This window comes from Bos indicus, chromosome 3 (assembly GCF_029378745.1).
Source record: "Bos indicus isolate NIAB-ARS_2022 breed Sahiwal x Tharparkar chromosome 3, NIAB-ARS_B.indTharparkar_mat_pri_1.0, whole genome shotgun sequence".
Classification (NCBI taxonomy): domain Eukaryota; kingdom Metazoa; phylum Chordata; class Mammalia; order Artiodactyla; family Bovidae; genus Bos; species Bos indicus.
In genome coordinates, this window is record NC_091762.1 from 28,765,297 (window position 1) to 28,790,783 (window position 25,487).

At 35.9% G+C, this 25,487-nt stretch overlaps 1 protein-coding gene across 2 annotated transcripts in view; it reads right to left on the reverse strand.

Moving 5' to 3' along the window:
- SYCP1 (synaptonemal complex protein 1) overlaps positions 1 to 25,487 on the reverse strand; it is a 147,364-nt gene that overhangs the window by 43,195 nt on the left and 78,682 nt on the right. The window contains exons 18-27 of one of the 2 annotated variants that reach the window (XM_070785871.1): positions 23,950 to 24,067; positions 23,059 to 23,129; positions 18,567 to 18,648; positions 15,989 to 16,051; positions 12,280 to 12,342; positions 12,044 to 12,106; positions 6,040 to 6,156; positions 5,507 to 5,617; positions 4,299 to 4,391; positions 3,733 to 3,807 (exon numbers count right to left, since the gene is read on the reverse strand). In XM_070785871.1, the coding sequence (XP_070641972.1) occupies positions 3,733 to 3,807; positions 4,299 to 4,391; positions 5,507 to 5,617; positions 6,040 to 6,156; positions 12,044 to 12,106; positions 12,280 to 12,342; positions 15,989 to 16,051; positions 18,567 to 18,648; positions 23,059 to 23,129; positions 23,950 to 24,067 (856 nt within the window). The remainder of the gene's footprint in view (positions 1 to 3,732; positions 3,808 to 4,298; positions 4,392 to 5,506; positions 5,618 to 6,039; positions 6,157 to 12,043; positions 12,107 to 12,279; positions 12,343 to 15,988; positions 16,052 to 18,566; positions 18,649 to 23,058; positions 23,130 to 23,949; positions 24,068 to 25,487) is intronic. The other variant, XM_070785872.1, reaches the window with a different exon arrangement.

A 25,487-nucleotide genomic window follows, 5' to 3' on the forward strand; every position in this document is an offset into this window, starting at 1 on the left:
ACACTAAAAGATGAACTCCCTAGGTTGGGCACCTACCAACATGCTACTGGAAAGGAGTGGAGAAATAGCTCCAGACGGAATAAAGAGGCTGAGCCAAAGTGGAAATAACGCCCAGGTGTGGATGTCTGGTGGTGAAATTAAAGTCCAATGCTATAAAGAACAATACTGCATAGGAATGTATAATGTTAGGTTCATGAATCAAAGTAAACCGGAAGTGGTCAAACAGGAGATGACAAGCATGAATGTTGACATTTTAGGAATCGGTGAACTCAAATGGACTGAAATGGGTGAATTTAATTCAGATGACCATTATATCTACTACTGTGGGCAAGAATACCTTAGAAGAAATGGAGTAGCCATCATAGTCAACAAAAGGGTCCGAAATGCAGTGCTTGGATGCAATCTCAAAAACAACAGAATGATCTCTGTTCATTTCCAGAGCAAACCATTCAATATCACAGCAATCCAAGTCTATGCCCCCACCAGTAATGCCGAAGAAGCTGAAGTTGAATGGTTCTATGAAGACCTACAAGACCTCCTAGAACTAACACCAAAAATAGATGTTCATTGCATTATAGGGGACTAGAATGCAAAAGTAGGAAGTCAACAGACACCTGGAGTAACAGGCAAATTTGGCCTTGGAGTACAAAATTAAGCAGAGCAAAGGCTAACAGAGTTTTGCCAAGAGAACACACTGGTCATAGCAAACACCCTCTTCCAACAACACAAGAGAAGACTCTACACATGGACATCACCAGATGGTCAATACTGAAATCAGATTGGTTATATTCTTTGCAGCCAAAAATGGAGAAGCAAAACAAGACTGGGAGCTGACTGTGGCTCAGATCATGAACTCCTTATTGCTAAATTCAGACTTAAATTGAAGAAACTAGGGAAAACCACTAGACCATTCAGGTATGACCTAAATCAAATCCCTTATGATTATACAGTGGAAGTGAGAAATAGATTTAAGGGATTTGATCTGATAGAGTACCTGAAGAACTATGGACAGAGTTTCATGACATTGTACAGGAGGTAGTGATTAAAACCATCCCCAAGAAAAAGAAATACAAAAAGGCAAAATGGCTGTCTGAGGAGGCCTTACAAATAGCTGAGAAAAGAACAGAAGCAGAAGGCAAACGAGAAAAGGAAAGATATACCCATTTGAATGCAGAGTTCCAAAGAATAACAAGGAGAGATAAGAAAGCCTTCCTCGGTGATCAGTGCAAAGAAACAAAGGAAAACAATAGAATGGAAAAGACTAGAAATCTCTTCAAGAAAATTAGAGATACCAAGGGAACATTTCATGCAAAGATGGGCATAATTAAGGACAGAAATGGTATGGATCTAACAGAAGCAACAAAGATATTAAGAAGAGGTGGCAAGAATACACAGAAGAACTATACCAAAAAGATCTTAATGACTCAGATAACCATGATGGTGTGACCACTCACCTAGAGCCAGACTGGAGTGCAAAGTCAACTGGGCCTTAGAAAGCATCAGTACAAACAAAGCTAGTGGAGGTGATGGATTCCCAGCTGAGCTATTTCAAATCCTAAAAGATGATGCTGTACTTGGTATGCCAGCAAATATGGAACACTCAGCAGTGGTCACAGGATTGGAAAAGGTCAGTTTTTATTCAAATCCCAAAGAGCAATGCCAAAGAATGTTCAAACTACCGCACAATTGCACTCATTTCACATACCAGCAAAGTAATGCTCAAAATTATCCAAGCCAGGCCTCCACAGAACATGAACCAAGAACTTTCAGATGTACAAGCTAGATTTAGAAAAGGCAGAGGAACTATAGACCAAATTGCCAAAATCTTTGGATCACAGAAAAAGCAAAAGCATTCCAGAAAAACATCTACTTCTGCTTTATTGACTATGCTAAAGCCTTTTAGTGTATGGATCACAACAAACTGTGGAAAATTCTTCAAGAGATGGGAATAGCAGACCACCTTACCTGCCTCCTAAGAAACCTGTATGCAAGTCAAGAAGCAACAGCTAGAACTGGACATGGAACAATGGACTGGTTCCAAACTGGGAAAGGAGTATGTCAAGGCTGTATACTGTCACCCCACTTATTTAACTTATATGTAGAGTACATCATGTGAAATGTCAGACTGGATGAAGCACAAGCTGGAATCAAGATTGCTGAGAGAAATATCAATAATGTCAGATATGCAGATGACACCACCCTAATGGTAGAAAGCAAAGAGGAACCAAAGAGCCCCTTGATGAAGGTTAAAGAGAGAGGGGAAAAGCTGGCTTAAGACTCAATGTTTTAAAACAAAAATCACAGCATCTGGTCCCATCACTTCATGGCAAATAGATGGGGAGACAATGGAAACAGTAACAGACTTTATTTTGGGGGGCTCCAAAATCACCATGGCTGCAGGTGACTACAGCCATGAAATTAAAAGACACTTTCTCTTTGGGAGGAAAGCTATGACAAACCTAGACAGCATATTAAAAAGCAGAGACATTACTTCGCCAACAAAGGTCTGTCTAGTCAAAGCTATGGTTTTTCCAGTAGTCATGTATGGATGTGAGAGTTGGACCATCAGAAGGCTGAACGTTGAAGAATTGATGCTTTTGAGCTGTGGTGTTGGAGAAGACTCTTGAGAGTCCCCTTGGACTGCAAGAAAATCAAACCAGGCAGTCCTAAAGGAAATCACTTCTGAATATCCATTAGAAGGACTGATGCTGAAGCTGAAGCTCCAATACTTTGGCCAAGTGATGCAAAGAACTGACTCACTGGAAAAGACCTTGATGCTGGGAAAAACTGAAGGCAGCAGAGAAAGGGGACAACAGAGGATGAGGTGGTTGGATGACATCACTGACTCAATGGACATGACTTTGAGAAAGCTCCAGGAGATGGTGAAGGACAGGAAAGCCTGACATGCTGCAGCCCATGGGGTCGCAAAGAGTCGGACACAACTGAGCGACTCAGCATCGGTCTCAGTTCAGTCACTCAGTCGTGTCTGACTCTTTGTGACCCCATGAACCGCAGAATGCCAGGCCTCCCTGTCTATCACCAATTCCCAGAGTCCACCCAAACCTATGTCCATTGAGTCAGTGATGCCATCCAATCATCTCATCCTCTGTCATCCCCCTCTCCTCCTGCCCTCAATCTTTCCCAGCATCAAGGTCTTTTCAAATGAGTCAGCTCTTTGCATCAGGTGGCAAAAGTACTGGAGTTTCAGCTTCAACATCAGTCCTTCCAATGAACACCCAGGACTGATCTCCTTTAGGATGGACTGGTTGGATCTCCTTGCAGTCCAAGGGACTCTCCAGAGTCTTCTCCAACACCACAGTTCAAAGCCATCAATTCTTCAGTGCTCAGCTTTCTTTATAGTCCAACTCTCACATCCACACATGACCACTGAGTGACTGAACAACACCAAATACAAATACAGGCATTATTTTTTTCTGAAACACGATCAGTAGCTAAAAAACACATACAAATACATAAGCACTTTTAATGTATGAAATATTATTCAAATATTTATATCTAAAAGCATGCATACTCAAAGCAATCCTATATTTATATGCTTAATATTTAAACAATAGAATATGCTAAATATTTCTGAAAAAAGCTAATGGGGAAAAATTATATTTTTAATCCATATGTAAACTTATCCTATTATTTTCTAATATTATATCTTTATAAAACTTAGGTTACACCTAAAATCCAAAATTACTTTATCTATATTGCTACAAAACCTACTTTTTCTTCTCGTTCTGTTTCAAGGTGTTTCTTAACAGACCAAAGTTCATTTCTGAGATTGCATAGTTCAGTCTCCTAAAGAAAAAGGAACATGAAATTTATAAGTGCATCTATATAGTTCTTAAGATAATGAAAATGCAAACTAATATTTTAAAACTTTAGTTTTACAGAAAAATGAATTCACTCATAAAAGATATACGTTTTAAAAGCTTACTGTTATGAAGGCTGCTAGATGAACATAACCAAAGATTTCATTTAGACAAATTTTAACACTATATATATCTCTAAAGAAATATTTAACACTATATGTATCTCTTCTTCTCATCCTCTCCCAATCTATCCCACTCCTCCTTTCCAAACCTCAATCAGAGCTCAAACTTATTTGTAATTGGAATTTATAACTTTTCACTTGAAAAAAAGAGATCATTCTACAATTTCAAAAAAAATTAGAAAACCATCTCCCTATAAAATCTATAATATCCCTTTCAGATCTATGGTTATTTGACTCTATAGATCAAAAATTATGGTTTATATGAAAATTGGCTTCTACTCCTATTTGTTCTCACCAGAGATGCTTTCATTGATGAGTGTTCTTGTTCTTTGCTCTTATACAATCCTAATTCTGAGTCTCTTTCTTCAACAATTTTATCATATTGGTGCTATATTAAATAGAGAGAACATTTTAGATGTATTAGAAGTTCAAAAGCTTATGTTTTAATAACATTGTTATCCTAATGCATTTAATATTTACAAAAATGATGTTTATGAATTCAGTAATAAATATTTGAGCATATTTTTAAATTTTTTAAATTACATTTTTAAATGCTAACAATATAAACAATAAAACATAGATAACGGTCTTAGAAATAACGCAAGGGCAAAAAATAATATTTTTTAATTAGGAATAATGAATTTCATAATTTTAAAAAAACATTAGAAACACGAGGACCTCTTAGAAAAACTGCTGATTCCAGATCTTGGGCAGGAAATACAAGATGAATCTTAAATATTTTGTTGTTAACAGAAAGTAAGAAAGCTACACAGATTATTAGGGTCAAGTCAAAAGGACCTGCCAACCAGTTTTAAGAGGTTCCCACTGGCCAAAGTTGGGACAATTTAAGTATCAATAAGGATAAAAACTGTACTGGATTAAGACATACAAAAGTTGCTTACATTTTTGAGTTCACAATATTACTTAAAATATTTTTAATTTCTCATAGGTTACATAATAATATCCTAGCAACAACTTATAAAGATTGATAGGTATAGCCCACTTTCTATCAAAATCCTGAAGAGTATAAGACTTAATTCCCTAAGGTAACGATTACTTTAAAACAACAGTAAAAAGTAGAGCATACTCACAAACACAACTAACATAGTTTTACATCTATTTATTATTGTTTAGTCTAGTATATGTTGGCCACAGGTAGAGGATACAAATATTATATTTATTTAAGCACATATACTAGGTATGTATTTTAATAAAAATAAGATGGAAAATTCTGTAAGAGACTACTAAGAAAACTGAGAACAAGAGTGGTTATATCTATCCATAAAATGATGAGGAAAGACTTCTTCAAGGAAGTGACACTTAGGCTCAGCTTCAGGTAGTGAAGATTTGGAAAAATGAGAGATCAAGGGTATTCCAGCTATAATTAGACACTGTTGTCTAAACAATTTTCTCTAACAAATCAGAATACTATATTTTACCATTTTATGCATAAATATTGCTAAAATTGATAATTTTCATTATACAAAAGGGAAAAAAAATCACCTTATGTTTTTCCATAAGTGCAACCATTTCAGCTATTTTATGTTGACATCGTATATCAATTTCTTTCTGTAATTTTACTGCTTCATCAGCTACTACTTTTGCTTTTGCAACCTATGAAATAAATTTAAAGTTTTTTAAAATTAATGCCCAAAATGCAAATTAAACTCAAATGTTAAATTTAAGTTAAAATGAAGAAATCAAACACCAGGAAATTAGGAAAGCTAAGTAGAAAATGCACTACTGTTTTGGTTTATTTTAGTTAGGGTCTTCTATCAAGTGAGATGACAGTATAACACTGTAAAAATCATTTAATCTTTTCAAAACAGTTATATACTACTCAATACTTAAATACTTAGCATAACAATACTTTTAGTTTCTATTTTAAAAAGCTAATTAATTGTCCCTGATATAATTTACTAAATCTTCTAAAGAGTTATAATGTTAAAAGAATTATTACTTTTCTCTTAAAATGTTAACATACAAATATATGGTTTTAGTATAACAAGTTTTCAAACATATTTAGGTTTTCCTACCTCTCCCAAAAGATTTTCTTCTAATAGCTTTTTGTCCTCAATTTCTTTCTGATAGCTGTCAGTCATTTGTTTAAATTTTTGTTTGGCACCTTCTAGTTCTATCTCTAATTTATTGACCTTCGAATAAAGAAAATAGAATGAACATTAGTAAATGCTGTGGATTACTTGAAAAATGCATTCATTTTGGGGTTTTTGTGACTCTCAGAAGATGATTTATTTATATGATATTACAGTTGGATCATTTTCCTTACACTTTTCATATGGGGAGATGTGCTTTATTTTTCACAAAATCTATCTTTTCTCCTAAAATACATAGTCGTGACAAGTAATATCCTAAAAGCAGGCATAGTTTTATTTTTTAAATTTTTTGACAATATTTAAATTATTTAGTCTCTGTTGTTTTATTACAATAAGTAACTATTCCATTTGGACAGAACACCCATGTGATTCAAAGAAAAAGCGACGGGGAGGGAGGTGGGAGGGGGGTTCAGGATGGGGATCACCCATGGTGGATTCATGTCAAGGTATGGCAAAACCACGACAATATTGTAAAGTAATTAGCCTCCAATTAAAATAAATAAACTTATATTACAAAAAAAAGAGAAAGTTTATTGTGATATAACTTATATGCAAAAAAAACCCCACATATTTAATGTGGAAATCCAGCTGGATATTTAATGGAGTTCCAACTTAGCTATTTAAAATCCTAAAAGATGATACTGTTGAAGTGCTGCACTCAATATGCTAGCAAATATGGAACACTCAGCAGTGGCCATAGGACTGGGAAAGGTCATTTTTCATTCCAATTCCAAAGAAAGGCAACACCAAAGAATGTTCAAACTACCATACAACTGTACTCATTTCACATGCTGCTGCTGCTGCTGCTAAGTCGCTTCAGTCGTGTCCAACTCTGTGTGACCCCATAGACGGCAGCCCACCAGGCTCCCCCGTCCCTGGGATTCTCCAAGCAAAAATACTGGAGTGGGTTGCCATTTCCTCCTCCAATGCATGAAAGTGAAAAGTCAAGGTGAAGTCGCTCAGTCGTGTCCAACTCCTAGTGACCCCATGGACTGAAGCCTACCAGGCTCCTCCGTCCATGGGATTTTCCAGGCAAGAGTACTGGAGTGGGGTGCCATTGCCTTCTCTATTTCACATGCTAGCAAGGTAATATTTAAAATCCTTCAAGTGAGGCTTCAGCAGTACATGAACCAAGAACTTCCAGATGTACAAGCTGGATTGAGAAAAGGCAAAGGAACCAGAGATCCAATTGCCAACATCCACTGGATCATAGAAAAAGCAAGGGAACTCCAGGAAAACATCTCCTCCTGCTTCATTGACTACACTGAAGCCTTTGACTATGTGGATTACAACAAACTGTAGAAAAATCTTAAGGGGATAGGAATACCAGACCACCTTAACTGTCTCCTGAGAAACCTATATGCAGGTCAAGAAGGAACAGAACGGACATGGAACAACCAAGAGACTGGTTCAAAATTGGAAAGGAGTAGGACAAGGCTGTATACTGTCACCCTGTTGATTTAACCTACATGCAGAGTACATGATATGAAATGCTAGGCTAGATGAATCATAAGCTGCAATCAGGACTGGCAGAAGAAATAACAACCTCAGATATGCAGATAATACCACTCTAATGGCAGAAAGTGAAGAAGAACTAAGGAGCCTCTTGCTGAGGGTGAAAGAGGAGAGGAAAAAAGCTGGCTTAAAACTCAACATTCAAAAATCTAAGATCATGGCATCCGGTCCCATCACTTCATGGCAAGTAGATGGGGAGACAATGGAAATAGTGACAGACTTTATTTTCTTGGGCTCCAAAATTACTGCACACGGTGACTGCAGCCATGAAATTCAAAGACACATGCTCTTTGTAAACAAAGTTATGACAAATCTAGATAGCATACTAAAAAATGGAAATATATCACTTTGCCAACAAAGGTCCATATAGTCAAAGCTATAGTTTTTCAAGCAGTCATGTATAGATGTGAGTTGGACCATAAAAAAGGCTAAGCATTGAAGAATCGATGCTTTTGAATTGTGGTGCTGGACAATACAACACTCCTTTGGACTGCAAGATCAAACTAGTTAATCCTAAAGGAACTCAATCCTGAATATTCATTGGAAGGACTGATGCTGAAGCTGAAGCTCCAATACTTTGGACACCTGATGAGAAGATCAAACTTACTGGAAAAGACCCTGATGCTGGGAAAGATTGAGGGCAGGAAGAGAAGGGGTTGACAGAGGATGAGACGGTTGGATGGCACCATTGACTCAAGGGACATGAGTCTGAGCAAACTCTGGGAGAAAGTCAAGGACAGAGAAGCCTGGCATGCTGCATTCCGTGGGGTTACAAAGAGTCAGACATGACTTAGTTACTGATCAACAACACTTAATGTATACAGTTTGATGAGTTTGGACATATGCATGCATCAATGATCATCAAAATCAAGAAGATAGACATACCCATCACCTTCAAAAGTTTCCTTCTGTCCCTTTTTTTCCCATAAGAACATTTACATTAAGAGTCTACCCTCTTAACAAATTTTAAAGTAAACAATACAGAATTGTTCACTAGAGGCATTATGTAATACAGCATATCTCTAAAACTACATTATCATGCATAACTGAAGTGAAGTGTTAATAGCTCAGTTGTGTCTGACTCTTTGCAACCCCATAGACTTCAGCCCACCAGGCTCCTCTGTCCACAGAGTTCTACAGGCAAGAATACTGGAGTGGGCTGCCATGCCCTTCTCCAGGTGATCTTCCAGACCCACGAATCAGACCTGGGTCTCCCACATGGCAGGCAGTTTCTTTACCATCTGGGCCACCAGGAAAGCCATAACTGAAATTTACACAAATTGAAGAACAATTCCCCATCCCCCCCTCCTGCCAGTCCCTGATATTACTGCTTTCATGTGATTGGTTATTTTAACTATCATGCAGTATTTGTTATTCAGTGACTGGCTTTTGTTGCTGAATTGGAAGTATTCTTTATATATTCTGGGTATTAGATCATTACCAACTACATGATTTGCAAGTATTTCTCCAGTTCTGTGGGTTGTCTTTTCACTCTCTTGATGGTGTCCTTTGACCCTTTGATAGTGTTCTCTTGAACACTATAAATAGAGCAAAAAGGTTCAATGCAATCATTCCAACTGCCTTTTTGTCAGAACAAATTGATCCCAAAATTTACAAGAAATTCCCAGGGACCCTGAAGAGCCAAAACCGTCTTGGAAAAGAAGATTATTGGAAGACACATAATCCCCAATTTTAAAACTCACTACACAAAGCTACAATAATCAAAACAGTGTGGTACTGACATAAGGTAAACATATGGATCAATGTCTAACCCTTATGGCAGAAAGTGAAGAAGAACTACAGAGCCTCTTGATAAAAGTGAAAGAGGAGAGTGAAAAAGTTGGCTTAAAGCTCAACATTCAGAAAACGAAGATCATGGCATCCAGTCCCATCAATTCATGGGAAATAGATGGACAAACAATGGAAACAGTAGCTGACTTTATTTTTCTGGGCTCCAAAATCACTGCAGATGGTGACTGCAGCCATGAAATTAAAAGATGCTTACTCCTTGGAAGGAAAGTTATGACCAACCTAGACAGCATATTGAAAAACAGAGACATTACTTTGCCAACAAAGGTCCATCTAGTCAAGGCTATGGTTTTTCCTGTGGTCATGTATGGATGTGAGAGTTGGACTGTGAAGAAAGCTGAGCACCGAAGAATTGATGCTTTTGAACTGTGGTGTTGGAGAAGACTCTTGAGCATCCCTTGGACTGCAAGGAGATCCAACCAGTCCATCCTAAAGGAGATCAGTCCTGGGTGTTCACTGGAAGGACTGATGTTGAAGCTGAAACTCCAATACTTTAAATAAATAACTGAACACCATTCAAACACTAAACACTAAGAAGAAAATTGGTATAACAATAAAACAGAAGAATTACTCTCTAAGGCAAGAGAATATTACTACATAAAGGGACTGTCTTTATTATGGAAAAAAAAGTTCTATTATATGTAGAAAAAAACCCACTCCCTTATCTATGCAGTAGTATATCACAGACAGAAGTGGTAAAGAAAATAATGGGCAAGCTATACACAGACTAAAATAAATGTTGGATTCTGACTTAAAGCTTGCCATCAGATGAGGCTATACAATTGAAGTACATTAACTTACTTGCCACTATAAAGCCTGCCACCAGATGCAGCTTAATTGTCACTTGCCACTCACTGATAGGATTTTGCTATGAATCTGCAAATAACTGATTTATTATGGTCTCTATCAGACTTTACTTTTTTGGGCTCCAAAATCACTGCAGATGGTGATTGCAGCCATGAAATTAAAAGACGGTTACTCCTTGGAAGGAAAGTTATGGCCAACCTAGATAGCATATTCAAAAGCAGAGACATTACTTTGCCAACAAAGGTCCACCCAGTCAAGGCTATGGTTTTTCCTGTGGTCATGTATGGATGTGAGAGTTGGACTGTGAAGAAAGCTGAGCGCCAAAGAATTGATGCTTTTGAACTGTGGTGTTGGAGAAGACTCTTGAGAGTCCCTTGGACTGCAAGAAGATCCAACCAGTCCATTCTGAAGGAGATCAGCCCTGGGCTTTCTTTGGAGGGAATGATGCTAAAGCTGAAACTCCAGTACTTTGGCCACCTCATGTGAAGAGTTGACTCATTGGAAAAGATCCTGATGCTGGGAGGGATTGGGGGCAGGAGGAGAAGGGGACGACAGAGGATGAGATGGCTGGATGGCATCACTGACTCGATGGACATGAGTTTGAGTGAACTCCAGGAGATGGTGATGGACAGGGAGGCCTGGCGTGCTGCAATTCATGGGGTTGAGAAGAGTCAGACACGACTGAGCGACTGAACTAAACTGAACTGATGCAGTCACAGAGAAGGCACTGGCACCCCACTCCAGTACTCTTGCCTGGCAAATCCCATGGATGGAGGAGGAGCAAATCCCTGGTAGGCTGCAGTCCATGGGGTCGCGAAGAGTCGGACACGACTGAGCAACTTCACTTTCACTTTTCACTTTCATGCATTGGAGAATGAAATGGCAACCCACTCCAGTGTTCTTGCCTGAAGAATCCCAGGGACAGAGGAGCCTGGTAGGCTGCCGTCTATGGGGTCGCACAGAGTCGGACACGACTGAAGTGACTTAGCAGTTAGCTATGCAGTCAAACCTCTCTGCTAATAATAATCTGTATTTGCAGCTGATCCCCAGTGCTAACATACCTCAGCTCCACCTGAGATCATCAGGCATTAGATTCTCATAAGGAGCATGCAACCTAGATCCCTCAGCACACACAGTTCACAGTAGGGTTTGCACTCCTATGAGAATCTAATGCCTCCACTGATTTGACAGGAGGCAGAGCTCAAGAGGCAATAAGATTGATGGGGAGTGGATGAAGCTTTGGTCACTTGCCTGTCACTCATCTGTTTGCGGCCTGGTTCCTAATAGGCTAAGAACCAGTCCATGGCCCAGAGGTTGGGGACCCCTGGCTTAAATGATTTTAACACAGCTAAACCAAAGATGTGTGTTCTATTAAAACTAAAATAACTGCTACAATATAAAGGGCTTTGTTGCTATGGTTCAGTCACTAAGTCATGTCTGACTTTTTGCAACCTCATCAATACACCAGGCCTTCCTGTCCTTCACTATCCTTCACTGGCCTGGGCTTCCCAGGTAGCATTAGTGGTAAAGAACCTGCCTGCCAATACAGAAGATGTAAGAGATGTGGGTTTGATCCCTGGGTCCGGAAGATCCCCTGGAGAAGGGCATGGCAGCCCACTCCAATATTCTTTCCTGGAGAATCCCATGGACAGAGTAGCCTGGCAGGCTACATTTCATAGGATTGCAAAGAGTCGGACATGAATGAAGTGACTTAGCACACACACAAAGGGCTTAAATTTCTAAATTCTCATCTATGTACTAGTATTTTTTTTTCTTAAATAAAGATTCCAAATACCTTTATCTCATAAACATTCAGCTGCTTGCTTTCTGCTGTACTCTTTTTTTTAAAGGCCTTATTCTGTTAGAAGTAAAAAATAAAGAATTATGTTTAATATCAAAGTGATTCAAACTTATACTTTCACTGACTTAGACTAAATTACTAAAGTAAAGGAAAGCATTATTCTCTAAAACTGCAGTGAATATAAAGGGTTTTTTAAAAAAAGTAATTTGATTTTGAGAATCAGTACATACCTCCTGCTGGAGTTCTTCAATAAACTTGCTTTTATTTTCAACCTGTTTCCTCAAATTGTTACACTAAAAAAGGAAGAGAAATTAAAATTATTTTATTCAATATTCCAGTCAAAATAAATACTTTCAAACTAACAAAAATATTAACATAGAGATTACTTCAAAAACTATGTCATTAGGACTTCCCTGATGGTGCCTTGGTTAAGAATCCACCTGCCAATACAGGGAACATGGGTTCAATCTTTGGTCTGGGAAGATGCCACATGCTGTGGAACAACCAAGCCCATGTACCACAACTACTGAGCCCACACTCTAGAGCCCATGCACAACTACTGAGCTAACATGCTGCAAGTACTGAAGCCCATGAGCCTAGAACGCATGCTCTACAAGAAAACCCACTGCAACAAGAAGCCCATGCACTGCAACAAAGAGCAGCCCCCATTCACTGCAACTAAAGAAAGCCCACGTGCAGCAATGAAGACCTAGCCCAGTCAAAACTAAATAGTCGTGTCATTAAATAATTCTATTAATGTCAAACCTACCTAGGGTAAAGGAGATAAGAGATAAAACTGAGAGCTCACTAAAGGTACAGAATCCAGTAAGACAAGCCTGCATAAAGTCCCAAACTCAAAAGACTACCTAATCAGTGAAAGTATAAATAAGAAATAAATCTGCCACATAGAAGAATACAGTAAGGAAACCTGTCTTGACCCTGGCACTAGGTGAATGGTATAAAAACTGTCATGAAAATCTGTAGTAGCCATGAAGTGGCCTTATATTTGGGGTGGGGGGGGCAGGGGTTAGTTACAACTGAATTCATGTTATCTCAATAATCTTAAAAAACTTCAAATGGGCTCCTGTTAGTAGTGCCCTCAAGATAATCTTTTTGGGAGGATAACAATTTCAACACAAGCCTCAGAAAATTACCACAGATAGTTCCAAGAAATAAAAAAATGTAAAGAAATAAGGCTCCAAGAGTAAAAATCAGTAGAAAGAACAAAGAGCAAAATCAGAACTGAAAAGGCTTCAGATATTGAAATAATTAAACAAAGAATATCAAATTAAAATATTTTAAATATTGTTTTTAAAGACCTGAAACTATGAAAAAGAAACAGACCATAAAGGAAAATTGATCAGATTTTTAGAACTAATTAAAACTTCAGTATGCAGGTCAGGAAGCAACAGTTAGAACTGGACATGGAACAACAGACTGGTTCCAAATAGGAAAAGGAGTACGTCAAGGCTGTATATTGTCACCCTGCTTATTTAACTTCTATGCAGAGTACATCATGAGAAATGCTGGACTGGAAGAAACACAAGCTGGAATCAAGATTGCCGGGAGAAATATCAATCACCTCAGATATGCAGATGACACCACCCTTATGGCAGAAAGTGAAGAGGAACTCAAAAGCCTCTTGATGAAAGTGAAGGAGAGTGAAAAAGTTGGCTTAAAACTCAACATTCAGAAAACGAAGATCATGGCATCCAGTCCCATAAATTCATGGGAAATAGACGGGGAAACAGTGGAAACAGTAGCTGACTTTATTTTTTTGTGCTCCCAAATCACTGCAGATGGTGACTGCAGCCATGAAATTAAAAGATGCTTACTCCTTGGAAGGAAAGTTATGATCAACCTAGACAGCATATTAAAAAGCAGAGACATTACTTTGCCAACAAAGGTCTGTCTAGTCAAGGCTATGGTTTTTCCAGCGGTCATGTATGGATGTGAGAGTTGGGACTGTGAAGAAAGCTAAGCACTGAAGAATTGATGCTTTTGAACTGTGGTGTTAGAGAAGACTCTTGAGAGTCCCTTGGACTGTAAGAAGATCCAACCAGTCCATCCTAAAGGAGATCAGTCCTGGGTGTTCATTGGAAGGACTGATGCTGAAGCTGAAACTCCAGTACTTTGGCCACCTCATCCGAAGAGTTGACTCACTGGAAAATACCCTGATGCTGGGAGGGATTGGGGGCAGGAGGAGAAGGGGACAAGAAGAGGATGAGATGGCTGGATGGCATCACCAACTTGATGGACATGAGTCTGGGTAAACTCTGGGAGTTGGTGATAGACAGGGAGGCCTGGCATGCTGTGATTTATGGGGTCGCAAAGAGTTGGACACGACTGAGTGACTGAACTGAACTGAACTGAATAAACATGTAATTAAAATTTAAAACTCAATAGAGACAAGAAAATCAGTCACTTCTTGGCCTTACCAAATGAATGCTGAAAAAATTTTTAAACTATCAGTTTTAAGTATAACCGGATTATAATATTGCCTGAGAAAGCTCATTTTACATATTTCTCCATTCTTCAGACCATCAAAATTTACTCGAGAGTTAATATTGATGATCATATCTTTCTCCTACTTAGCTTTCCCTAGAAAATTATAACTGACATTGCTGCTGCTACTGCTGCTAAGTTGCTTCAGTCGTGTCCGACTTTGTGCGACCCCATAGATGGCAGCCCACCAGGCTCCACCATCCCTGGGATTCTCCAGGCAAGAACACTGGAGTGGGTTGCCATTTCCTTCTCCAATGCATGTAAGTGAAAAGTGAAAGTAAGTCGCTCAGTCGTGTCCAACTCTTAGCGACCCCATGGACTGCAGCCCACCAGGCTCCTCCGTCCATGGGATTTTCCAGGCAAGAGTACTGGAGTGGGGTGCCTTTGTCTTCTCCATAACTGACATTACTATACAGGGGACAACAGAGGATGAGATGGCTGGATGGCATCACTGATTCAATGAACCTGAGTCTCAGTGAACTCCAGGAGTTGGTGATGGACACGGAGGCCTGGTGTGCTGCAATTCATGGGGTCGCAAAGAGTTGGACACGACTAAGCAACTGATCTGATCTGATACATTATAAAAACCCCCTTTATAACTGTAGTTACAATAGTTCAAAAAATATGTATATATAATATCAGATCAATTTTGCTATTTTTACTGCCCCATCTCACTCTCTCCTCTGAATAAACTAATGAAAATTAAAGTAACTTAAGTATTCAATCTTTTTAAATTTAAAAAATATCTAAACTTAGGACTAGTTAATATATTTGATGGAATGCCCAGAAATTCTTATTAAAATTTTAAATTATTACAGTTCATTTTTAAGTAAAATAATTCAGGTACATAAAATCAAAGAATCTTATTCACTAGAATTCTAGCTAGAAAAAAAAAAAGTGTTAATTATTAGAGCTCAGAACTTTAGAAAGTGAACTACGTTCTCCAAAGGACTATTTGCTAACTCACTACACAGAAAGTCAAGTTTAGGACAAGTGTGTGGTGAAAGTGAATCGGTATCACTAGCCAGAGAGTAAAAACACCTCACAAAAAGAAAGGGGAAATTTTTCTGCAGCTCCTTTGACTATAAAAAATGGGAGAGATATCTAAGCACAATTTTTTAAAAGCATCTTGCCACTGTAAGATATCCACAGCAAATGCAGCTGCTGAAGGTATGAAATTTGGAGAAAGGAAAGAGATAGTGGACGAGCAATTTAACAAAGCTTTGCTCTTTGAAGCATTATGCAGAAACTTCTAATTCCAAAGCCTCTTCGAACAAACCTGCAGTAAAAATCCTATACTATTCTTGAAAGCCTTCAAAATAGAACTGAGATCTCTTTGTACAGGACAATGTCAAGGTTGGCCCTAAAGAGTCTAGCCATACATATATTGTTATAGAGTCTCTAGTCCCAAGTATCTTTCACATCTGATAATACCTTGTTTTCTAGTATCTTCATTTGTTTATCTTTTTTTATAACTTCACATTCAATGCTTCGAGCCTAAAAAAACATTAACATCAGATTTAAAATGTTAACAGAAAAAATAAAAAATAAAAAAAATAAAATGTTAACAGAAATTCTATTTTCTTCTGAGTATCTTTTAGACATGGAATTATAAAGCTTAGTCTTATATTTCTAAAAAAAATAGTTATCAGCTCCACCAGTTTATTTCAGCTATATTTTTAAAAATACATATAAAATTCTTATATTTAAAAAATTAAAAAAAATGTTTTCATGCATATATGTTAATGTTCATTATTATCTTAGCCTCGTTATCACTTTACAATCTTTTATTAGCTTTCCCAGGTTATACTCAATTTTTTAAATTATATATAGATGTTTTCCGTCTTTTAAACACGTTTTTCACAAACATTTATTCAACTGAACTTTGTAACAATCCAATGATGTAGAAAAATAGGTATTATTATACCCATTTTAGAAATGAGGGAAAAAAGGCTAAGATAAAGTATGGACTGGGATGAAAGAAGAGTATAACAAATTTCACCAAGAAATATTTGCAACCTGAATTATTTCCAGGAAACTGTTTCAATAAGCAAACTGAAATCCAACCACGGAAAGCTTAAAGATGCTATCAATTTGTCTTGCATTTCACTTTTTTATTAACTCATCATTAATATCTTCTACATTGGTAAAATAAATTTTAAATTCTTAGTGGAAGATTTTTGTTTTACATTAACCATCAAATTCATGTTTTTCTCTACACCAACAAGATAAGTGTTTTGAAGCAGCCTCTGACACAAATTTTAAAGTAGTGAATTACATACCAAGTCTTTAGGAGACTAATTTGGGGGGGGCTGAATTTAACTAATAAATATGAAACTGAAAGAAAAAAACAGCTTTGGGGGTGGGGAAAGTGGTACAGTCTAAAGAATGTTAGAGAGGCAACTCTTCCACTTCTTAGACATGTAGCTTTTTTGCACTTTTACCTTTTGGAGGCCCAGTTTCCTAATCCATGAAATGAGGACAAAAATGACTTCCAGCTTAAATAACATAAAGAATCTAGAATGTTCCTGGTCATTGCAAGTCCTTAAAAATATAGTTCATCTTACCCTTAGACTATTCCAACAGTCTTAAGCCCTCCAACATGTAAATATAATTATGACACTTCTCAGGTCAACTCTTCAACAACCTCAAACTCCTAAATATATCTGTGAGGCCTGAAATGATCTACCCTCATTTTTCCCCATCCTCATTCTTCCATTTATCTTCCCATCTCTCATCTTTCTATACTCTCTCCACCAACACCACTATCTTAAACTCCACCTTTTGGCCTAGATAAACTTGTATAGTTGTTTAAATATAGGGGCCCTATCATATTTCCAAGGCTCCCTCATACTTCATATATTGTGTGTGTGTGTGTATGTGTATGTGTAACTTGAAATACTCTTCTCCCTGATCTACTTATGCCTACACCACTGCCTTCCACTAATTGAATTAATCGGAGGTTTTAACATGAATTTTGCTTCTTCCAAGAAGCTTGTCCTGACTCAAGTTCAGACAGTTGTCCTTTCCATGGTCTCCAATAGCAATTATATAGAATTATATAGCAATATATAGCAAATATATATTCTATATAGAGAGAGAATTTATATATTTTGGTCTTCTTTTTTAGTGTAAATTCCACAGTAACCCTGATCAGTTCATAAAGTTGAATGGGGACTAATCTGTCTCCAAGGGTGGGAATGCAACTCAGGCTTGGAGAGATTACTCTATCCCCTAACTGCAAAGAATGGCTGAAGTATAAGTGAGCTAAACTAGGCAAGAGTCCTCACTAACATTTTTTTTCAAAGCTTTGAAGACTAATTTTATAGCCTTCTAACTGATTCCAATGCCTTTCACCACTCCCTACTCTGTTCTTAAAAATTAAAAATGTTACTTGTCTAATAAAAAACCTTAAATGGATCACTACTGCCCAACAAAACAAACTAAAACAAAACTTCAGCACCCAAAACACTGCCTGGCACATTGTAGGTAGTTAATAATATTTGTGGAATGAATGAAAAAACAAAGTCAAGGTCTTCACAATCTAATTTGATCATTGCAATCTATTTTAGCACAATTTTCTCCCACTGTATGTTATACAACATAATCACTTCACATACTTTGTACTATTCTACTTTTGTGATAATCTTCCCTAAAAGCCTTCCTATCTCAACTCTTTGAAATCATTTCCACCAATGTACAACACAAACTTATTAATCACTTTATTAGTATATTTTATATTACTAAAGCATGAGCCTATTTAGCCTAAAATATAAATCGACATTTATAAATGCTAAGTGTTAAAGAAATTTAGAATTATGCCATTATTTCTGCTAGATAAAAACCACTTAAGTAAAACAACTCAACATGGCCCACGTTTTTAAGGTCAACAGCCTACAACAGTCCTTGGCCCTCCAGTTATCTGTACAATAGTACACTTGTTTTTGGACACCAGCTACTGCTTTTATGATTTGAAATTTTGTGATAGAACCTACTATTAAATACAACATACATTTTCTTCACTCTTGTCCAATTTACTTTTAACTTCGTCTCCTTTCTGTTTTAGTTCTTCTCTCACAGATTCCAGCTCATTCCTTAAAGGAAATGGAAGAGTGACATTGCAATAAAATCTATATTTTCATTTTATTCCCTTTCTGGAACTTCTAAAATTGACTACTGATCAGTTTTAAAATTTTTATTGGTTTATGTCTTCACTTTGATTGATCATTTTTCATGCATCAGTATATACACTTCTACTCCTAAATTTAAATTTATACATTTACTTTGAAATTATTTAGATCTTTATAGTTATTTTTACATAAAAAGAAACTTCAAGATAGAAAAACTTATTTCTTATTTAAGTCAAGATTTCACTTTCCTGTTTTCTTAGTCATCATTCTAAGACATAGTCATAATGCTGTACAAATAAATAAGGGACATATATACAGGTGATTTTAATGAAGAACTGTATGACTGTGATATTTGCATATACATGTATGCTTATGTATGTATAGAGTATTTCACAGAAACATACACAGGAAACCATGATACCTCTGGAGAGGAAAACTGGATAACAGAAGACAAAAGGCAAGAAAGATAGTTTTCTTGCCTCATATCCCTTTGTTTCTTTGATCTTTACACCATATGCACATATAATCCTTTCAAACTTTTTTTAAAAAGCTATCTGCTGTGCATGGAAACAACAGTACTTTGTCTCAGAAGGATATTTAAAGCTATTTCTAATTGTAGACTCTCTTATTGTTATAGCTGATATGTTACTAGGTCAAATGTGAATGCATGGAATAGTAATCAATCATGTGAAATAACCGGCCTTATAAAAACTGAGTCTAGGATGCTTACTCTTTGAGTTTTAAATCTTTAATTGGCACATTCTTACTTTTCCTAAATATATTACGTAGAGTTCTGTAAATCCATAGAGTAGGTAGATGTACAAAAAGATATTATCCAAATAATTCCAATTCTCTTAGATAAAAAGTAGCCTTTCTCTAAATATGTTTTCATTTTTCATCCCCAAAATGTTTAGTGGCTTAATCACAGATTTAACCTGTAAACTTCTGAAGTAAGCATATAAGACAAAGTAATCCTTAGAAACATAATAAAAGATGACTTTCCAAATATGGAAAATAGTAACAGTTAAGTATTAGGCCACTGTGCTCAGTGCTTTATTCATATTTCCTCACGTAATGCCCAAACAGTCCTATGAGGGAGACATACTAGGTCTAAGGAAATATCAAATAATTTACAACAGTTAAGTTTTAATGACCACATTCTTTAATAAAACCTAAATCAAAACTTAATACATCAGAATATAAGTACAAGCAAGAGCCCCCAAATATTTGGAAATCATCTAAACTACTAATGGATTAAAAGGAAACTGGAAATATAAAAACTCTATCCCAGAGCTACCTACCGGGGAAGTATGTGCAATATTACAATCTTTAGCAAGGTAATTTTGAAGGTCTTAGAAAATAAGATCTCCTATCAGCTGTCTATCAGGCATCTATAGATCTGTATCTGTGTGTCTGTTTATTGATCAATGGGTTGCTGAAGCTTTGGACCCTTTAGCTGATGTTTCAGGGTCCATTGTAAGTGCTGTCACTATGCCCCCTCCATGCAGGTGTATGAATGGAGGAAGCAGCTATTTTTATGAGAATAACCTCCCCAAATGCAAGTGTTCTAGTGGCTACGTGGAAATGCAAGTGTTCTAGTGGCTACGTGGGAGGATATTGTGGAATGGGACTTTCACAAGGTGTTCCTCCAGGAACTAACGCGTCCATGCTGTTGACAATCATCTTGATCATCAGAATTGCTGCTTTAGCCGCTTTAGGATTTTTCCACTATCAGAAAACCGGCTCCCTTTTGTCTTATCTGCCCAAGCTGTCAAGCTTAAGCAGTCTCAAATCCTCTGAAAATGGAAATGGGGTGAACTTCAGATCAGGGGATGATGTTAATATGGATATTAGAGTAACTGGTTTTGGGCCTGAGTCTGCTATTGACAGATTGCTGGGAATGAGGGAACATTTTGCCACAGACTTCAGGAAGCCACCCATAATATTTGGGAACCTGATGTATGCCTCCAAGGACACTACTATCACAGCAGCTCAGCCAACAACAACCCCGGTAACTGAATCTGGAACAGTGTATAACAAAAACTATGGAAGTCCCATTAACCCTGCTGAACAGGGTTCAGACACAAAGCCAACTCCCTCAAGTCCTGATGAAACGCAGCTAACAAAATGAAGTATCTTCAAACAAAAACCAAAACAAAGTGTCAACTTTGAAAATCCATTCTATTCCAAGATGGAGAATGAACCAAAGGTCAATGCTGCTAAGGTTTCTTGGAAAAAAGGCTCAACTCCAGGCTATAGTGCAACTACAGGCTACAGATGATATTAAAGACACCGCGAATTGTTTAGGATTGTTTAGGATTTTGTTTTTCTGTTTTTCTTGGTGTTATCACAATCATCTACTTTAATACCTGTATGCCAGTCAGTCAAGAGGATATAGCATTATTTTAATTTAAGTCTTCTTTTGTTACAGAAGACTCAGAGGCATAGCTGTGCTGGCTATTTAGGGAATAATTAGAAACAGACTTTTGCACATTTTTTTTTTTACAAACAGATGAAAAAAATTAACATTCAGTACTTTATTAAAAGAATATATTTTTTCCCCTGTACTTCTGTAGTTGGTACTGTTTGTAGAAACATTGCCTTGTATGCCTTGTTTACTCATCTCATATTTTTACAAAGAATTATCACCTTGTACTATATGTATATCTTTGCACTGAACCTCTCTGAAGGTAATACTATAAATATATTGTACATTTGTAAATTTGAGAAAGATTATCACATCATTAAATTTGCTAATGAAAGTAAAAAAAACAGGTTATTTAGAAAATAATAAACATGATAAATTGCATATCAAAAACCAGGTCACAGATCTACAGTAGTGTCAGAAGTAAATTGATACTTGAAATGATTTTATTATTTGAAATGATTTTATTAATTTATTATTTGAAAAAGAGAAAGGTAAACTAAATATCAATATATCAATTTTTTAAATAACTAAAGAAAATATTAATATTTGATTTCAGACAGGAAAAAATAAACTTCTAAGTTCATTTATAAATTTATAAATTATTTATATAATATATATTTCTATATAAATTCACAAATTATTTACATATAATATTTATAAATTATTTATAAATTTACAAAAGCAATGGGAAAAAATTTCAAAAAGAAAGCAATTTAGATTTAATAAAAAAAATTTTTTTAAATTCTGTATGACAAAATAATTACCCACAGTAGGAAAACAACAGGTTAGGGAAAATATGTGCTGTAAATAAAACAAGATAAAGGATTAATATGTTTTTAAAAGCTTGACTAAATCAGTAAGAAAACAGTCAAGATCTCAAAATATTATAGGCAATGCTGCCAAGTCGCTTCAGTCGTGTCTGACTTTGTGCGACTCCACATACGGCAGCCCACCAGGCTCCCCCGTCCCTGGGATTCTCCAGGCAAGAACACTGGAGTGGGTTGCCATTTCCTTCTCCAATGCATGAAAGTGAATAGTGAAAGTGAAGTTGCTCAGTCGTGTCCGACTCTTAGCAACCCCATGGACTGCAGCCCACCAGGCTCCTCTGTCCATGGGATTTGCCAGGCAAGAGTACTGGAGTGGGGTGCCATTGCCTTCTCCAATTATAGGCAATAGATATAGGCAATTTAGAAAGAAGAAAATCTAGCAAGCACACAAAAAATTCCAAAGTTTACCCAAAACAATGAAAATTATAAATCCTAAGAACTGTAAGTTATTTCTATTATATCATCAAATAAATGATAATAACCAAAAGTAATTAAGTTTTTATAACCAGCATTTTCATAAAACATTGGTTGTACTGCATACTTTACAAGTGATAGAACCTATCAGAAATCATTTGTCTATCAAAAGTAATTGAAATAAATTACTCAATAAATTCACACTTGAAATTTATACTTTAAGAAAAAATCCGTATGTGCCAAAACATTTACTACAGTATTATTTATGAAAGTGAAAAACTGGAAAATGTAAATATCCAAATTAAAATAATGCTATATCCTCTTGACTGACTGGCATACAGGTATTAAAGTAGATGATTGTGATAACACCAAGAAAAACAGAAAATACTTAAAATAATATTAGAGTTTTAAAATATCTCTTCTAAGTGCTCTGACATATGATTAGTGTACTTTCTGAAATATTAATTATTAGGAAATTTATGATATTTTAAAATTAATTTCTGTATCTAATATCATTATTTCAAACTAAGTATAAAATAGGCATTATTACAATTTTATTTTTAAGCAGTATTCCAAAATAGTAATTTAAGTCTAATTTTTTACTTTATTCTATATTAAACATAAAATTAATCTAAATTAACTACAAGTTAATAGAAAAGAAATACTATTTTTGGCTAGTCAAAAAGGCCAATGCATTAGTCTTGCCTTAATTGTGTTTCTGTCTCTCCCAGATGTTCTATTTGTTTCAACATCCTTTCTTCTTGCCTTTTGCTATTCTAAAGAAATAATCAGTGTTGTTTATATTAATTAGTTTGTTTCAACAGAAATAAAATTGAAACTAACATTTAAGATCTTTATCTATCTTAAAATTCATTTAGTTATAAATAAAACAAGAGAATGGGTTATTTAACTTGTATAATGCCACACAACTTTTCCAGTCTTACTCTATTCCCTAATATCTATACATTAATACTAGCTAAAAAAATAAGTCTTACTTGCTGTTTCCCACTGATACTTTGAGACTTGTGTCCTCTGTACATATTGTTATGGCTTTAAGGAATGCTTTTCCACTCATTGCACCTACTGAGCTCATAATTACTGATTTTTTTAAGGCAAAACTTAATGCTATATTCTTCTGAAGGCTTCTCTTTCCCCAAGGCCGAGGTGATCCTGTGAATTCTGATAGCACTTGGTCTCCAAAATAATACATATGATATTTTAAGCACTTTTTCATTGAATCATAAACTCCTAAAGAGGGAGGATGATATTTTATTTATCACTATATGTTCCACAGTGTCTTATATTATTTGCTAACAAATACTTGAATACTTTATTAAAATATTTATAAAAATCTTGATGCTTCAAATTAGAATAACTTTATCAATAGGGAGCCTCCATCTTCTGTTGCCTTTTATTACCACTGAGGATCAATATGTGTATTTTTCTTCTAAAACAAAGTATTTAGAAGAAAAAGATAATCAGATAATCTAAGATAATCAGACTTTTAAAGCTGAAAGAATCTTCAGTGGTAATCTATTCTAAGCCCCTAATTTTACAGTAAGAAAATTGTCAATGATACTTTCTTTTTCAACTCACATTAATGTCTTCTTGTTGTTTCTTGAGTTCCAGGGCCATATCACTTGTTTCTTGTGCTAGTTCTTTGTTTTCCAGTGAAAGCCTGTTGCAGCTTGCAGTTAGTTCAGTATTCTTCAGCCTATTTTTTTTTTTAAAAACAACATATCATACCAAAATATTTACACATAAAATTATATAATATAGAATTTTATCCAAAATAATCTTAGGGGAAAGAAAGGAAGGGCTGGGGCTACAAATGAAACAAGATTGGCTTTTAGTAAAGAATTTTTGAGGCTGAGTGATAGGTATATGGGCTTCCTAAGCGGTGCTAGTGGTAAAGAACCCGCCCAACAGGGGTTTGATCAAGATCACTTAAAGGAGGGCATGGTACCCCACTCCAGTATTCTTGCCTGGAGAATCCCATGGACAGAGGAGCCTGGCAGGCTACAGTCCATAACAGTCACAGAGTCAGACCCAACTGAGGTGACTTAGCAGGCACACATGCATGTATGCACAGTAAGTATATGCTGGTTCATTACATTATTCCCTCTTTTAACACTGTATATATTTGAAATTTTTCTATAATAAGTTTTTTGAGATGTCATATATTTCCTAGCATACTTCCCGTAATGCTTCCCCCTTCACCTTTCCATAAATTTTGAAAAGCATATTATTTTTTACATATTTTCTTTCTAACAGTCTGTCTCTTAGAAACTATTTCAAACTTCTGATGATTTAAGTATTACATGAGACATTAATGATTTAATTAAATATTACAAAATCCATTTAAATGAGTATTAATATTTTCATTAAGATAAATAAAATATATGCATATGCACAACACTTACAAGGTCTCAAATATTCTACATCAGAAGAGAGATTACTACTGTCACTAGTTGCAGCCAGGATCAATTTTAAATGAGGGAAGGGAAGTGTGTGGCTCATGGAATGATTTCAGAAGCACCTATATCTCCGACTTACTGATGCTGGAAACTCATCAAAGTGTTTTAATTAAAAAATGAAAAGTTGAAAGAACAAATATACCAAGGATAACACAAATTTATATTAATCAGTTAATTCGTTAAAAAGGTACCCAGAGCCCCTACAAAAGTATTGTTGAAAAGTACCAGAAGCTGGGAATGGGAGCTGAAAGAGAAGTGACAAGATGCTGAGTAAATTGTTTATTTCTTATTTTTATCTAGAGTTGAAAAACCAGAACACAAAAATTATGCTCTCCACTAGACTGCCTCCTTGAATTTAGTTCTCCCTGAGTGACAACACAACAATTATTTCCTCCTATTTTCTTTAGAAATTAAATTTACTAAGTAAGTGAAGCAACTAAATATTATGCTTGGACAATATAAGAGATGAATTTGTATTTCTGTCATTTCATCAATTCAAACCTACAAAGTAATTTAGTAAAACAACCAAAAAAACTACAGCTAGAACTACAAATGATTATTTTTATAAGAAACTAAATAATCTCCAAAAAATATATATCACTCTTCTAATATAGTTCTCAAGTTTGTGATATACTCTTATGTCAATAATACATAGTT